General features: G+C 41.1%; 1 protein-coding gene across 1 annotated transcript in view; it reads left to right on the plus strand.

Annotated features, from left to right (window-relative positions):
• The window catches only part of prkg1l (protein kinase cGMP-dependent 1, like), a 54,618-nt gene that overhangs the window by 13,924 nt on the left and 23,626 nt on the right, over window positions 1–17,068 (plus strand). Inside the window, exons 3-5 of the mRNA XM_052108955.1 lie at window positions 1,161–1,287; window positions 1,420–1,586; window positions 7,236–7,349. Coding sequence (XP_051964915.1) covers window positions 1,161–1,287; window positions 1,420–1,586; window positions 7,236–7,349 — 408 coding nt within the window. The remainder of the gene's footprint in view (window positions 1–1,160; window positions 1,288–1,419; window positions 1,587–7,235; window positions 7,350–17,068) is intronic.

Raw genomic sequence — 17,068 nt, forward strand, 5'->3', positions numbered from 1 at the left:
ACGCGAACGGGCAATCGGACTTTTCCAGCTTCATGCCCCGGAAGAGCTGACGATTCTCTTCCGGGCTCCGACCGACCCGTTGCAAAATGGCTCTTTTTAGGTCTGTGTAGGCCAGGAGGTTAGTTGCCGGCAGTTGTTGAACCGCGAGTTGAGCTTCCCCGGACAGGAGAGGAACTAGGTGGGCTGCCCATTGTTCATGCGGCCAGCCCCAGATTTCTGCCGTTCGCTCAAACAAATCAAGGAAGGCCTCAGGATCATCTACTGCCCTCATCTCCTGTAACGTGGGCGGCGGCAGCGTGGAGCGGGGGTCCGGGGTCGCGGCTGTGGCCGGCGTGGCCTCCTGGCTGAGGAGGCTCCGGATGGCATGCCGGTCCTCTGCCTGAGCCCGCATGATCTCAAAAAACGGCCGATCCTGGTCCTGCCGGAGCTCAAGCAGGGACTGTTGGTGGCTCTGGTGTAGTGTCGCGAGGGACTGGAGGACCTCCGTCAGCTGGGAGGACTCTACGGGGTGACCCATCTCCATACTTGGACAAACAATTCCGGGTTTCAGCACCAGTGTAAAGATCTCCTCCAAGGGATGACACTTGACGCAGTGGCTCAGAGGTGAGGTTCTTTATTAATAATCACAACGTGCACAGAGCACTTTTAAACAGCAAGCTTTTTCACACACAAACACAGTAACTCTTATGTCACTCTCTCTCCCCCATGGAGGCCCTCTGGCTGCCTTTTATGCCGCTCTCCCGTGCTCACTGAAATTAGAGACAGGTGTTAGACATAGTCTAGCTCAGGTGTAAGCGCCCTTACCGCTTTTCTCTCCCGGACGGGCGCTTGACCACGCCCCGCTGCCACACTTGGATATAACTCTCAAGATTCACATGTAACATTTATAGAATGTTTTGTATTTGGAGTCCAGCAGGAAACCTGAGCCTAACCTAATTTTGCAAAATGTTTGCAGAGCAAGATTTATCAACTAGAGACCCCTGTAAACCGTTGGGCATTTTTTCTTTTAAAGATCTTAGAAAATAATGTTGGAGCCATGGTTCCAAAAAGCAACTCAGATTTTTGACAGCAAACAGCCCAGAGTTCAGAGTCAATGATAGTTTAACAGCATTGAAAACATATTTATTACTAATTTTTACACTCATTTCATTTGCATCTAGGTCAACAGCGTGTTTCTTCTTTGAGAGGGAGGAGACAAACCCTGGTAACAGAGCCCATTAATGTGGAGCCAGAACTTCTTACAAAAATCTTACAAAACCCTCCAATCAGCTACAGCAAGAGTCAAGAGTAAGAACTCAAAATTTCAACTCATTCTCTTCACCTACACTTAATTTGCCTATCTCTTCATCTTTTCCTTTCTTTCTTTCTTTCTTTTTCTTTCTTTCTTTCTTTCTTTCTTTCTTTCTTTCTTTCTTTCAGGTCACAGAGGCTGATAGAGGCAGCTTTAGCAGAGAGTGAGTGCATGAAATATCTAGACAGGGATCAGATGCTGCATCTGGTGGATTCTGCCTATCCTACCACATTTAAAGAGGGTGTTTGTGTTATTCAGGAAGGTGATGATGGATCTCAGGCATATATAGTTGAAGGTAAGGAACAGTGGGTTTATACTGCATAGTACTAGATGTCTGACCATTTACAGGTCCCATTTACAATTTGGATTGCATCGTTATTTTGTAACCAGTTCTCAAAAGTCACTCATTATTAGAATCAGAATCAAAGTGTATATATAGAAATACACAATAAGACATAATATATACATATGTACAAATGAAAATCAGTTATATACAGATAGTGTAAGGGAATGTAATGGCAGATGAGTTAGGATATGTTGGATAAATATAATAGATTAAGCTGTGTATTGCACATAATTGTTGCTCAATGGGGCAGTTTTAACTATTCATGAGATGGATAGCCTGAGGGAAAAAACTGTTCTTGCGCCTGACGGTTCTGGTGCTCAGAGCGTCGTCCAGAAGACAACAGTTCAGAAAGGTAGTAGGCAGGGTGATTGGGGTCCAAAGTGAAAGGGAGGGCAGGGGGCAACCAATAATCCTCTCAGCAGTCTGAACAGTCCTTTATAGTCTTCTGATGTCCGATTTCATAGCTGCACTAAACCAGACAGTTATTGAAGTGCAGAGGACAGACTCAATGAGTAGAACTGTATCAGCAGCGCCTCAACTGGCGAAGGAAGTACAACCTATGCTGGGCCTTTTTCACAATGGAGTCAATATGGGTCTCTCACTTCAGGTCCTGTGAGCTGGTAGAGCCCAGGAACCTGAATGACTTCACTGCTGCCACAGTGCTTTTTACAATGGTGAACTAGGTCAATGTTGAGATGATCCTCCTAAAGTCCACTAGCATCTCCACTGTTTTGAGAGTGCTCAGCTCTGGGTTGTAGAGGCCTAGTCATCCATACAGGCTTAATCTTAATAATAATGTTGGCTAAAAGAAGCGACTGTTATCGGGTCCTTGATTAACGTATTACGTGTGAGGAAGTGCAGCCTTTGGAGTTTCTGGTGCCCCTAGGGTAATATGGTGCCCCACTAGGCAGCTGGTGCCCTACGCAGATGGTGCAATCTGCGTGAAGGGAGCATCGGAACTGGAGCTTTCAAGCTACATGGCATAATGTGCAATGTCTTGTAGAATTGATCAGACTTATGGTTTTCACACAGCATAAGATCAAAAATGTGAAAAATCCCTGATACCCTGTCTACACTGAACACATCATAACACCTTGAGGCTGTCTACACTGTACACGTCAAAGAGACCGATCTAAACTAGTTGAATGCTTTACCATCACCCTACTCTGTGGGAATATGTACATTGTTTGAGTTCTAAGTGTTGAACTAAGGTTGGCTAACGCGCTAAAGCTAGCGGCAACACATTGCATGCATTTGTAACATCACCTCTGTCAGCTGTTAATGCTTCAGTGTTGTTAAAAAAAAGTTACTGTAAGTGTACCATTTGGGATTATATTACACTTTGAAAATTCATACACTACATGGCGAGTGCATTGTGTATATTGTAAGTGTATAGTGTGTAATTTGGGACTAGGGTAAAGTATTTCTGATCATCTATCTATCTAGCTAGCTGGTTGTTTGTCTTACTCCATCAAACTTCAAACTATTAAAACTAGTCTAAACTTTCAAAAAACATCTACTTTGTAACAGCAAAGTTTTTCTTGAAAAAACGTACCTATGTAGTTCTTCATATGTGGATCATTGCACTTGAGATGTGTTAAGTTTATGCAATATCTGTCTCTTTCAACTCATCGCTACTTTTATATTTTTAGAGGACGCTCTTATTACTGAAGCACATTTTTATTATCTTGTTAAGCTCTGATACATTTTTGGGCTGCAGTCTGCAATTTTTGCATGCTCAAATTTAAAAGCTCACCATTCACACACACACTGTGGACTAATTTGAAATTATTATTTTTTTTTTAGAAACCCCCCAAATAAAAATAAATGATTATCCAAGTATTCATAAATAATTGTGTTTATAACCTTATGATAAACAGAAAGTCTTTTTTTTTATTTTATTTGTAAACATGTAATTCTGGTTCTGTTCACTCTATCTCACTTTAAGAAGTCTTATTTCATTTTACTAGATGACAGCAAAAAAAATATTCAAAATGTCCTAATCTCATTCCATCTCAATATACAGATCTGACATGTAAGTGGCACTCTAAAGCATTTTAGCCCTCACAGATGTGCTTGTCCATAGACATTCAGTCTAATTTTCAGTTTGTGCACCACCCTCATAGTCTCAATATCTTGGCCTCTGAGTGGACTATAAACTCAATCTAGGTGTCATTAGAAAGCTGAGATCAATAGTTGAAAACATATTTTTAATGCAGATTTTTTTTTTTAGCATGCTTTTCCTGCTGGATGGCATATTTTGTTCTGGAATCTAAGATATAACATTGGATTATTCACACAAGCAAGCTCACAGAGAAGTAAAAAATTGTTAATTTTTTAGAACAACTGCCTAAGATAAAAGCAGATATAAAGTTTTTTGCTATTTGGGGTTTAAAGCAGCAATGATCGGTGCCTAAATGAGACATATGTATTTGATGTCTTGCAGAAATCATATTTCATTTTGTGATTCTTTTGAAAATCTTTTGATTTGTGGTATTAGGGAAAACTGTAGAAAACTGTACAGTCACATTCCTGAGAATAAGAGCTTTCATTTGATATATGACTTGTCTGTTTGAGTGCCATGTGAATTATTATATTATAATATTATATAAAATATATATTAATATTAATATTTTTACCCCTTTAGGCCTCTTGTGGATGACAATTTGTTATAAAGTTTTTTTTAGCCATTATTTTGTTATTTTGTTTAACATAAATGCAAAAGTGATGGTATTCTCTGAAAATTCAGATTCTAAGCTTTCAAACGATACCTCACATGGCTGACATATGTATACGAGGTCTTTAAAGTTTTAAGTGTAAATGTTTTTCAAAATATAGCGCACCCCTGTGGACCTGCAAGAAAGTCAGCATACTGTTGCTCCCAAAATAGATTTAATGAGCTCACCAAAGATATATATGGACATGACGTTTCAAGCTACATGCCCTTACACATTCGAAAACACACCTATATATACTTATGAGCACCAATCAACAGATCGTATGACAGCGTCACTTGACAACACCAACTTGTATAGGACACTAGTCTAACCATCAAAAGTACATAGTAAAAAAGTCTTACACAAACATGATTATAACACTCTTAACATTAAAGGACTTCCCTGTATGAGTGTAACCAGTCCTGCTCGACCTAATCTGAAGGGGATTTGAACCGGCGTCTCCGGCATGGGGGCTGATGCTACAACCTCTAGCATCAGTCGCTAGGGCACCACTTGAGGCAAGGGGAGAGAGGTTTACATACTGTACAGCTACCTACCAGCTGGCTCCTGTTATACGAGGATGGTTAAAAGTTCTAGCTTTGTGCGTGAAGTTGCACTGTCGGCAACTACCGCACCGATATTTGCCAGGAGGCATTTCACTGAAAAAATTAAAGATCGAGGTGGTGGCAGATCAGCCCTAACTAAAATATCAAGCATGTTAGGCGGTCTGTTATACACTTATGATCTTTTGATTGATGCTCATGGGTATATAGGTGTGTTTTTGAATGTGTAATTCAAGTCTGATGGAAACGTCACATTTATATATCGTTTGGTGAGCTCATTAAATCAATTTTAGGAGCAAAATTGTGCCGGCTTTCTTGCTCAGTTTACATTGATCCATACTTTTTTGCTCATGCACCTGGATTTAAATAATGTTTGGAGGTGCTTTCTTTTTTAATTTTTGAGACATAAGTGGCAATTGCCATGGGAAATAGCTTATCGAAAACATGACCATTTACTGCAAACTATTGGTATAGTTTTGTCATATTCGTAGCATTCCTCAGTCCAGCCTGACCATGTATGAAAACTATAAGTTGCAAAAATGGGTCAAATGTATTAAAAAGAAAGAACTGAAATGTCACATTGACATAAGTATTCAGACCCTTTGCTATGGTATCCTATTTCTCTGGATAATCTTTGAGATGTTTCAACACTTTGACTGCAGTCCACCTGTGGCAAACTGAATTGATTGGACATGATTTGGAAAGGCACACACCTGTCTATATAAGGTCTCACAGCTGAAAATGCATATCAGAGCAAAAACTAAGCCATGAGGTCAAAGGAACTGCCTGCAGAGCTCAGAGATAGGAGTGTGTACAGACACAGATCTGGGGAAGGCTACCTATAATTTCAGCTGCACTGAAGGTTCCCAAGCACACAGTGGCCTCCATCATTCTTAAATGGAAGAATTTTGGAACAACCAGGACTCTTCCTAGAGAATATTTATTTAAATTGTTTTATGTTTATTGGACTTTGTATGATGTTAATTGATAAATGAAAACTATTTAAGTGCCTTTTGCACAGTACTATTTAATGTGTGTATATATATATATTTATATATATATATATATATATGTGTGTGTATATATGTGTGTGTGTGTGTGTGTATATGTGTAAATAAATTGTTTATAATGCAATATTTTTTCACAACAATCAATTCAATCTGTCTGAGGCTGACTTATAATAAGGGATTTTCTATTATAAGGAAAATTCCTTATTGGAAAATATGGCAGGAAAATTCTAGTTTTTTTTATAAATAAAAATAAAAAAGCAAATAATTTGTGTAACAAATGTCCAACTGGACAATCATTCAATCTGTTCCTCTCTCTGGCTGAGGTACAATAATTAGTATTCACCTCCCATTGTGTTTGCAGGACTAGACAGGTAGCAAGAGAAATGTGAGACTGACCTGCTTCTGGGAACATTGAGCGAGAGAGAGTGAGAGAGATAGAGAGATTGAGAATGTGAGGTGAAATGAGTTTTAAAATGTCAGTGCGTGCCTAAATACCTGGGTTGCTAGTGAAAAAACCACAGAAAATAGGAGACAGATCTATTACCATCCATTAAAGCATTTATCAATAACAGCCCATGAGCAGTGCTAATCCCCAGGCTTGATTTGTTAGGAGTGAGGGCAATATTTGTTCTCTGCAGCGGTTTATGAGCTGAATTGTCTGAGCTCTGACAACGTCTCCGTGACTAATCTGTGACGGGTCAGATCATCTGTCTATGTGACAGTCACGCTGTCACTCAACACCTGTCACTCCTGGCAACCTTGAGGGGCACAGCTGAAATGTGTGTGTGTTTGTGTGTGCTCAGCTATACTTTGGTGATAAAATTATCCCTAAAAGTGAGCTGAATCTGTCAAAATCTCCCTTTGGTAACTTTGAGGGATGTTACTTTGAGGTAACTTTGAGGGATTTAATATATTCATAAATAAAGCCAACAAAGTTTTTTCTGTCTTTAAAAATGCAAAACCCTGTAGGTTTACACAATGTAATCAGACGTGACGCGAAAAAGCAATAAAAATGATAAAGACTTTCTTTCTGTAACTTTGCCCTGGGAAGCCCACAGTGAAATCTCATTTGTCCAGAATCCTACCCTTCTGTATATTAAACGTTAAATATGTTCTGATTGGCTGACTGTGTCACAACATGCAGCAGTTTCGCATGGCATCTGATTAGAACACTGGGTTAGGATTTATATTAGGCCTACGTTTTAATAAGATTTATGTAAAAGCAGTAAATTCTGTGGTAGATTCCCATTTAATAGCTGAATAAATGTGTTTGTGTATGTGATTGTGTGCACATCTGTGTTGATACAGAGGGAAAGCTGGAGGTATCCAGGGCTGGCCAGAGGCTGCCCATTATTGAGCCAGGGGTGATGTTTGAAGAACTGGCTCTCATTCATAACCACACCTGCACCACTACTGTCACAGGTACTTGCAACCCCCCCCACACACACATACACACATTAACCCATACAGTACATGTCCATAAAATGTCAGATCATATTGACCACAGTGGCTCCAAAATGTACAGAAAAAACACACTGTAACAGAACCATAAGTGTAAACCACATATTCCAAGTCTTCTGAAGCGATACAATAGCAATGACCAAAATTTTAGTCATTATTTATTGATAATCTGTCCCTCCGCTGCAGTTCTCAAATCTCACTCTCAGTTTTGCATATTAAAACTGGCACGTCGTGTTTGCCTACAACACGCGTGACTATCAATGCCATTTTAGCATCAATGGGCCAATTTACAGTTGGTACATTTACTGACACACATGATGCATCTTGCTTATGAGAAGCCCCACACAAACAGAAACATGCACACTGTTCAAAGTTAGTTGGAATCAAATAATAAATCACATCTTTTAATTTTTCTGCATAAGCATAATCACAGAAGTGAACTCTGTGATATTTGCATATAGAGAGGGAATTGAAGATAACACCCCCCAATAATCAAAATAAGCAAGTTCACAGTAAACCCCCCCAATCTAAATTTACTCCCTTGCCAGGGGATTGTCCCTGAAATAAATGCACAGTAATTCACTTTGGATAAAAGCATCTGCAAAATGTATTAATGTAACTGTAAATTTCATGTTCCTGAGCTTAGAAAGGGTAAAGCAAGACAAGAAAGATTCATATAAAAAGAGTAAACTGTGAATTGCACATAATTGTTGCTCAATGGGGCAGTTTTAACTGTTCATGAGATGGATAGCCTGAGGGAAAAAAAACTGTTCCTGTGCCTGACGGTTCTGGTACTCAGAGCTCTGCAGCGTCGGCCAGAAGGCAACAGTTCAAAAAGGTAGTGGGCAGGGTGATTGGGGTCCAGAGTGATTTTTGCAGACTTTTTCCTCACTCTGGAAGTGTACAGTTCTTGAAGGGAGGGCAGGGGGCAACCAATAATCCTCTCAGCAGTCTGAACAGTCCTTTATAGTCTTCTGATATCCGATTTTGTAGCTGAACCAAACCAGACAGATATAGAAGTGCAGAGGATAGACTCATTGACTGCTGAGTAGAAGTGTATCAGCAGCACCTGTTGTAGGTTGAACTTCCTCAACTGGTGAGTCAATGTGGGTCTCCTGTGAGATGGTAGTGCCCAAGAACCTAAATGACTGTTTTGAAAGGTGAGGGGATCAGTGTGTTAGGGTGTTCCTCTTAAAGTCCACAATCATCTCCACCGTTTTGAGCGTGTTCAGCTCCAGGTTGTTTTAACTGCACCAGACAGCCAGCTGTTCATCCTCCCTTCTGTATGCAGACTCATTGTCATCTTGGATGAGGCCGATGGCAGTGGTGTTGACAGAGGGGTCTTTGGCAGTGCAGTCATTTGTATACAGGGAGAAGAGTAGTGGGGTGGGCACACATCCCTGGGGGGCACTAGTCCTGATTGTACAGGTGCTGGAAGTGAATTTCCCTTGTCTCACAAGCTGCTATCTCTCTGTCAGAAAGCTGGTAATACACTGACAGATAGACGTGGGAACAGAGAGTTGGTGTAATTTAGTCTGGAGAATAGCTGGGGTGATGGTGTCGAAAGCCAAACTGAAGTCCACAAAAAGGATCCTTGCATATGTCGACGGTCTGTCCAGATGTTGCAGGATATGATGCAATCCCATGTTGAATGCATCCTCCACAGACCTATTTGCTCAATATGCAAATTGAAAGGGATCTAGAAAGGGTCCAACACCAGTCTCTCAAATGATTTCATGACCACAGACATCAGGGCAACGTGTCTGTAGTCATTAAGTCCTGTGATTTTTGGTTTCTTTGGGACAGGAATGATGATTGAGCATTTGAAGCAGCATGGGACTTCACACTACTCCAGTGATCTATTGAAAATTAGTGTGAAGATGGGGGCCAGCTGGTTAGCACATGATCCAAGACACGCAGGTGAAATGCAATCTGGGCCTTGTGCTTTCCTTGTCTTTTGTTTTCGGAAGACACGGCACACCTCTTCTTCATAGATCTTAAGTGCAGGTTGAGTAGCAGGAGGGGGGAAGAGGGGGGTTGCAGGAGGTGTTGGTGTTTGTGTGAAGTGAAGGTCAGAGCGGGTGTGGGGTGTGAGATCGGGCATTTCAAATCTACAGTAGAACGCATTCAAGTCGTAAGCCAGTTGTGGCTTCCTACAGTATTGGGGAAAGGTCTCTTGAAGTTAGTAATTCTTTCATGCTGCTCAACACTGATGCAGGATCGTTAGCTGAAAACTTGCTTTTCAGCTTCTCAGAGTATCTCAGCCACTCTGATGTCCTTATTCAGTGTGTTCCTGGCCTGACTGTACAAGTCACAGCAGTTCACGTGTGAGATTTACTTTGTTAAAATTCCCAAGAATAATAGTAACTGAGTCCAGGTATTGTTTTTACACCCATATAACAATTTGAATGAGGAAAACCCCATGGAGGCTTGCGGGACCTCTCATAATGCAAATATAAGGGGTTCGAGCCACTTATCCCAATTCTGAGCATCATGGAATAACATTTCCATACAGCTCTTTGGTACTAACAACTGGGTTGTATTTTTCTCTGTGCGATTGTCCTATGTCACTCTATACAACCAATCTTTTATCATTTAAAAATATGGATATGTGAGTGGGATGTCCGGCTGACGACATTGACCATCAATCACTATCACTTGGTCAAACGCATGTTTCATGGTTTCTTATCACGACTGCTCTAGAGGGTGAATCCTCTACCAGGAATTCCCTAAAGACGGGCCAGTAGAAACAGGCCATGAGATGGCTTAGTGTTTTCCCCTTTCCCAAGTGATCTGCCATCAGATTATAATGAGCCACCCTCAATAACATTTCCAGACGGCAATTTGATACTAACAACTGGGTTGTATTTTCCTTTGTGCAAGTGTCCTATGCCACTCTATACAACCAATCTACTATAATTGAAAAATATGGATATGTTAGTGGGAGGTCCGGCTGACGACGTTGACCATCAATCACTATGACTTGGTCAAATGCGTGTTTCAGGGTTCAGGGACACCTCCCTTTTCCCAGTGTCAGCCTGACACAAAGCAGACATAGACGGCCCTGGCCATGCCTTCCCAGCTAGATCTTCGCACAGCAAGGGGCCATGACCTGGCTCCCCGCAACCCCAGCAGACAGGCCCAAGCCTCCCTCCACCTTAGGGGAAGAGAGGCGAGAGACTGGGTTTGTTAGAGCAGGAAACACCCATGACCGTGGATACGCTGTCAGAAGTTCTTACTCCAGCTGGACCACTTCATCCAGTGATGCCGATAGGTGGCACTGGACGCACTTGGCCATTCCCTTTGGCAGCCGGAAGATTAACTGCTCCAGCACCACCCAGCTGATGACGTCTTTGGCATCACTGTCTTCCTTGGCCAGCACCCACTGCTGACAGGCAACACTGAGATGCTAAGCGAAGTCAAACGGGCTGCTGACCTCGCTCAGCATCAAGGAGCAGAAACTCTGGCAGTGTTCTTCTGGGCTGTGGCTGACCCATTGCAGGATGGACTTCTTCAACCTTGCGTAGTCCAGTAAGTCACTACCGGAAGTTGTTGCACCACACTCTGGGCTTCACTAGCAGTGGCAGAAGATGTACAGCCCATTATTCCTGCTGCCTTCTCAGGGATTTGGCCATGTGCTCAAAGAGATTGAGGTAGGCCTCCTGTTCATCTTGAGGTCCCACCATCGAGAGCAGTATGTGAAGGTTCGCTGCTGCCAGAGAACGGGCGGTGGCCGCTGCCACCTGGGTTGCTAAGCTCCGCAGCACTTGCTAGTCCTCTTCCTGCTCCACACACATGTCCATGATTGCCTGGTGTTGTGCCTGGTGGATGCTGGCAAGGGACCTGAAGACTTTCTCCAGCGGGGATAGCAGCGTATCCTTCTTCCTCTTTTATCCTGGGTTTCTGCACCAGTGTATAGGTTCAATAAAATGTTTTCCCATGAAGTGGGAAACAGTGATTCCAACTCAGGTATGTGACTTTTATTTTATAAATTAAACACGTCTGCATCAAGCGTGATGGTAACAACAGCCAACAGCGGCCAACACAGCTCGTCAGCTGGGTTCTCTCTCTCCCTCTCTGGGGTTTTGGGCAGCCTTTTATCTCCCCGCCTCTCACTATGAACATAGAAATCACAATTAACAGCAATTCATCTCAGATTAAAAACCCTTACCGCTTCCTCTCTCCCCAGACGACTGCTCGGCCATGCCCTTGCACCCACATATCACAAAATGTCTATGTCTCTCTTAAATTTCTTTCTCACAAACACAACATTTTGATTTTCTTTCCTTTGGGAACACAACTCAATTTGGTCGACAGGGAAATTTAAATGACTGAATTAATATCAGCAACTCTTCTTTGAATCAGTTTGATTTTATACACCTAATTTATTGATGAACTGACTCAAAATCGGTTACAGCTTGCACTTAACACTGATTCACGTTTTCACTGTGGGATCAACGCCTCAAAAAAATCACGTGACTTAGCCAGTTTGATTACGCGCTCCGAAGCATTTGTTTGGAACAAATGATTCAGAAAGTTTTCAAAGCATTATGAAGCAGTGTTTCTAAAGTGGCCATTACTATTTGCACCACGAGTGGCAGGGGACCAAATTAGGACACAGAAGAGGTGTGGTTTAGGTATGTGAGTGAGCATGCAATGTAAGCAGGGCTGCAAATACATTGCTTGTAACCAGCTGTCTTCTCTTTTGTGAGCAGCAGATAGTCAGCTTCCCCAGGATATGCAGTGCTGAATTATAAAGGCACAAGTGTCATTTACTCTGGTGCACATAATTGCACCAAATGAATAAAAACACACAAATGCAGCACCTGTGCTGTGTTCTCCATCATAAGCATTGTGCTTGTTTGTGATGACGCAAGTTGCACGGAAAAGCACTGGGGTTAGACAGAATCATAAGTGAGTCTGAAACCAGACCAATGGTTGCGGGCAGCGCCGGGAACAATCACACTCGGATTTGGACTGCAGCAAACTTACTCAGTTTGAAAAGTACCTTAAACAAAAGTTTCAATTTGCTCTCTATTTAATTTCATTCTGTTTAGGAGAAACAAATATTAATTTGATTTTATGAGTAAATATTAGAAATATTAAAGAGATCATTTGTCATTAATTTGTTATGTTTCTTTTCAGTGGAAAGCTACACAAGACATCCACAAAATGAATGCAGTAGAACATATGTAGTCCACTTGGGATGCTCTGAGCTTGTCTGGTTAATCAGAATATTCCCACCATCACCCATCAGAAGCTGTGCAGAGAGATCAGTGGAATATCATATCAAAGAAGTCATGACAAAATCTCAGCCTCCAACACACCACACTAGAGACTAAAAATATACTGCGTATATTTGTGATTTATAAATTGTTGGATACTGTGATAAATAATTATCACGGGATCCAACATTGTACTCCAAAAATACAACTTATGTTTTAAATACTTGCCTTTTAAATGTAATTTTTGAACTTTTCCTTTAGAATTCTATTTTAAAATGTAGCTGTATCACTTTCATGGAAAAAAACACATGCATTTTATATGTGAACCCATGTTAATCACATGTGATAGCATGTGAAATGCATTGAAAATTAGAGGCTTAAAATGTGCACAAAAGAAACACAGTGTTCCGAAACCACAAACAATTGAATGATGTGAGTGATGCTTGCCTACTGTATGCAAAACTTACCGACATGGTACAAGGGTCTTCTGGGTGGTTATTAGTTGGTTGCCTTCTGTCCCAGGCTCAAACTACATGATTTGAAGTATACATCATTCATGTCTGTTGCACAAATTGTGGGGTACATGTTACAGTTTGTGCCATTTGTAATTTAGGGTTAGGGGTTAATCCCTAACCCTAATTTGAGCAGTACTAGTGATGCTTGCCTTTGCAAACACCACTAATAAATGTGTTTTCCGTAAAAAGTCTTCACAATGTGCCTTTATTCAACATTTCTTTACATCCTAATGAAGAAGAAATTCTGTCAGATTTAATGTTCATTCGTTCAGGTGAATCCCCTAGGGTACGCTTTGATTAATGGCTTCTCTTTTCCCATTTTCTCTCTCTTGAACCCTTTCTGAGCCACACATGCACATCGGCCTGACCTATTAATTTTAATAGAGGGGTAGAGTAAGAAAAAGAATGGACAAAAACAGGAATAAAGCATGAAGGAGTATGAAAGGGTTAAAACAAGTTAGATTGAGAGTGAATTAATGATTTCATTGAGTCAGATCATTTTACCAGATCTTTCGTATCCTCTACAGAAAATGTCTGTCTTGATTGTCTGTCGTTTTCACTTGGGGTCGATATCTTTTTCCAATTCCCCACTCTTTTATTTGGTCACTTTCTGTCTCTCTTCCTGACAGAATTTCCTTTGCTTGCCTCTTTCCCCTGCTCAACCTTTCCTAACTTTTTTTCTTCAGCTTTGTTCAGCTCTTGTGCAGTGACAAGCTGTAATTGCTTTCTTTTTTCTTTTTTACTTTAATCCTTTACTTTTTTCTTACTCTTTCTCCTCTGATCATTTGTCCCCAACTTAATCTCCTCCAAAGGCCCAGGTGAAAGTAAACAACAAGTTTACAGTTACATATGCCATTGTAGAAATTCACTATTCACAATCAGGCATGATTAATTTAATCCAATAGTGAAAGTGTCCAATAACAATATGGTTGTTGAGATTAAGGGAGTAATATTTAGCTGGTCATGTGATTCTAATATTGCAGCCCATTTGAGGGAGCCCCTGCCCCATGTAGAATAAAACAGCTTTTATAAGGTTAATGATCTGACTAGAGTCCTCATCTCATGTGAGTGGTCATGATTTTATATATTAATACATTTCTTTAGGAGTAAAACTTTTACTGAGTGCACCGTTGAAATGTTTCTCACACATCAAACCAAGTGGCATTTATTTTAAAGAAAGAAGGCAACATTTTTCAAATGAGATATATCACAAAAAAAAACATTGTTCAGTTTAAAATCAGAATGAGAATCAGCTTTATTGCTGATTTAAGTATGCTTACACATACAATTAAGTTGTCTTGGTGACAGGAGCATCCAGTGCACAACAATACAAACGGCAACAAGACAGAGATAATAATAAAAATAAATAAATAAAAAATAACATTTAATAGAAAATAAAGTATGTATATATATATACACACACACACAATGGAGTCAATGTGGGTCTCCCACTTCAGGTCCTGTGAGATGGTAGTGCCCAGGAACCTGAATGACTCCACTGCTGCTAGATTGATGTTCAGAATGGTGAGGGGGATCAGTGTTGGGGTGTTCCTCCTAAAGTTCACAATCATCTCCACCGGTTTGATCGTGTTCATCTCAACAGCCAGCTGTTCAACCTCCCTTCAGTATGCAGATCTCAGATGATGCCGATGACAGTGGTGTCATCTGCAAACTTCAGGAGCTTGACAGAGGGGTCCTTGGCAATGCAGTCATTGGTGTAGAGGGAGAAGAGTATTGGGGAGAGCACACATCCCTGGGAGGCAACAGTGCTGATTGTACAGGTACTGGAAGTGAATTTCCCCTGTCTCACAAGCTGCTATCTCTCTGTCAGAAAGCTGGTGATCCACTGACAGATAGACGTGGGAACAGAGAGCTGGTGTAGTTTAGTCTGGATTATAGATGGGATGATGGTGTTGAAAGCCAAACTGAAGTCCATAAAAAGGATCCTTGCATATGTCCCTGGTTTGTCCAGATGTTGCAGGATATGATGCAATCCCATGTTGACTGCATCCTCCACAGACCTATTTGCTCAAAAAGCTAATTGAAGGAGATCTAGAAAGGGTCCAGTGATGTCCTACAGGTGGGCCAACACCAGTCTCTCAAATGATTTCATGACCACAGATGTCAGGGAGACGGGTCTGTAGTCATTAAGTCCTGTGATTTTTTTGGTTTCTTTGGGACAAGAATGACGATTGAGCGTTTGAAGCAACATGGGATCTTGTGGATCAAAGATACACAGGTGAAATGCCATCTGGGCCCTGTGCTTTCCTTGTCTTGAGTTTTCGGAAGACATGGCACACCTCCTCTTCACAGATCTTAAGTGCAGGTTGAGGTTCTTTACAGTTTTTACTACAGGCATAGCTGATTTTAGTTTCTATCTGTGGGTTGGAAGAAGATGGACAGTGATCAGAGAGTCCCAAAGCTGCTCTAGCGACAGAGCGATATGCATCCTTTATTGTTATGTAGCAATGGATCCAGTATATTTCTGTCTCTGGTGGGGCATTTAATGTGCTGTTTGTATTTGGGCAGTTCACGTGTGAAGTTCGCTTTGTTAAAGAATAATAATAACTGAGTCCAGGTATTGTTGTTTCATGTCTGTGATCTGATCAGCCAGCTGTTGCAGCACTGCATTCACGCACACGTTTGATGCGATATAAACACTCACGAGAATAAATGAGGAAAGCTCACGCGGTGAGTAGAAAGCTTACATTTAATAAAGAGCGCTTTCAAATTAAGACAGCACATCTTCTTTAACGTTGTTACATCTGCACACCAACTTTCATTGATGTAAAAGAATGTTCCACTGCTTCTCGTTTCCCCTGTTAAATACGCGATGTGATCCGCTCTGAACACCTGGAATCCCGGTAGAGGATTCGCTAGATGAATACTCGGCAGCGCTGTTCGAAAGCCATGCCGACGGACCGGCATGCCTGCTTGTCTCCTTCGCCTGCGTCTCTTCAACAGCAAAGCTGCGTCTCCGACTAAAATGTCCAGCAAAGCTTCCGAATATTCAAATACCAGGTCTGGTATATGCTGCCAAATGTTCAGCAGTACGTCCCTGGTAAAACTGACTGGAAAAAGAATACTAAACACAGGACAAACAAACAAAAACAACAAAGGAATAGGAGCGCTCATCCACGGCGCTATCATGATGAAACATCATGATAAAACAACAGCATTTGTTTGTAGATGCCAATTGGTTTGATATTTTGTTATCAAATGCAATGATATTCAGTCATTTGTAATTGTGGCTTAAGTGTCCAAATACTTTCTGGAGTACCTGTATATTTATTGCAATAGTTTATAGATTTGAGAAACAATGATTTTCTAAATTGAATCCTCATTGTCTGTTGAGATTGAATTTACTTCCTCATTGTTTGGGTTTCCAGTCCCCACAAAACCATGAGAAGATTAACATACTACCACTACCAATTTGTCTACCACTACCAACAAATGTCACTATCAACTTTTATATACAGCCTAATCCAGTAGAATGAATGTTACTATAGTACAATTTTTGCAAACTGACTTTTACTTGCCACATTCTACGTTTCGTTAGTTTCCTGGTGAAATTAACTCTAGAGGCGCTATAACAACTGTGCGTTTTATTAACTTTTACACAAATCTTGACTACAATGGCTGATTATGACTTAATAAACACTTATTTATTGCACTGTTACTCACTTAGCTTCTGCAGTAACACCTGAGATTTGGAATTTGGCCTCGGAAGACTGTGGTTCGAGTCCAGCAAAACACGCAAGCTAACACGTGAAACAAAATTGTCCTAGACCACTGATATATCACTAACGTGATCACTGACACAACAGTAAACTGCCTGCAGGAGATGAAGCCACCGGAAATGTTTGGGTGGCCATTTTGTATGCCCAAACTCTCATAGAGTGTCAATGACTGACAGGCGAAAACGCCCCCGTTTCACCGT

Source organism: Xyrauchen texanus, chromosome 37 (assembly GCF_025860055.1).
Source record: "Xyrauchen texanus isolate HMW12.3.18 chromosome 37, RBS_HiC_50CHRs, whole genome shotgun sequence".
Taxonomy (NCBI): Eukaryota; Metazoa; Chordata; class Actinopteri; order Cypriniformes; family Catostomidae; genus Xyrauchen; species Xyrauchen texanus.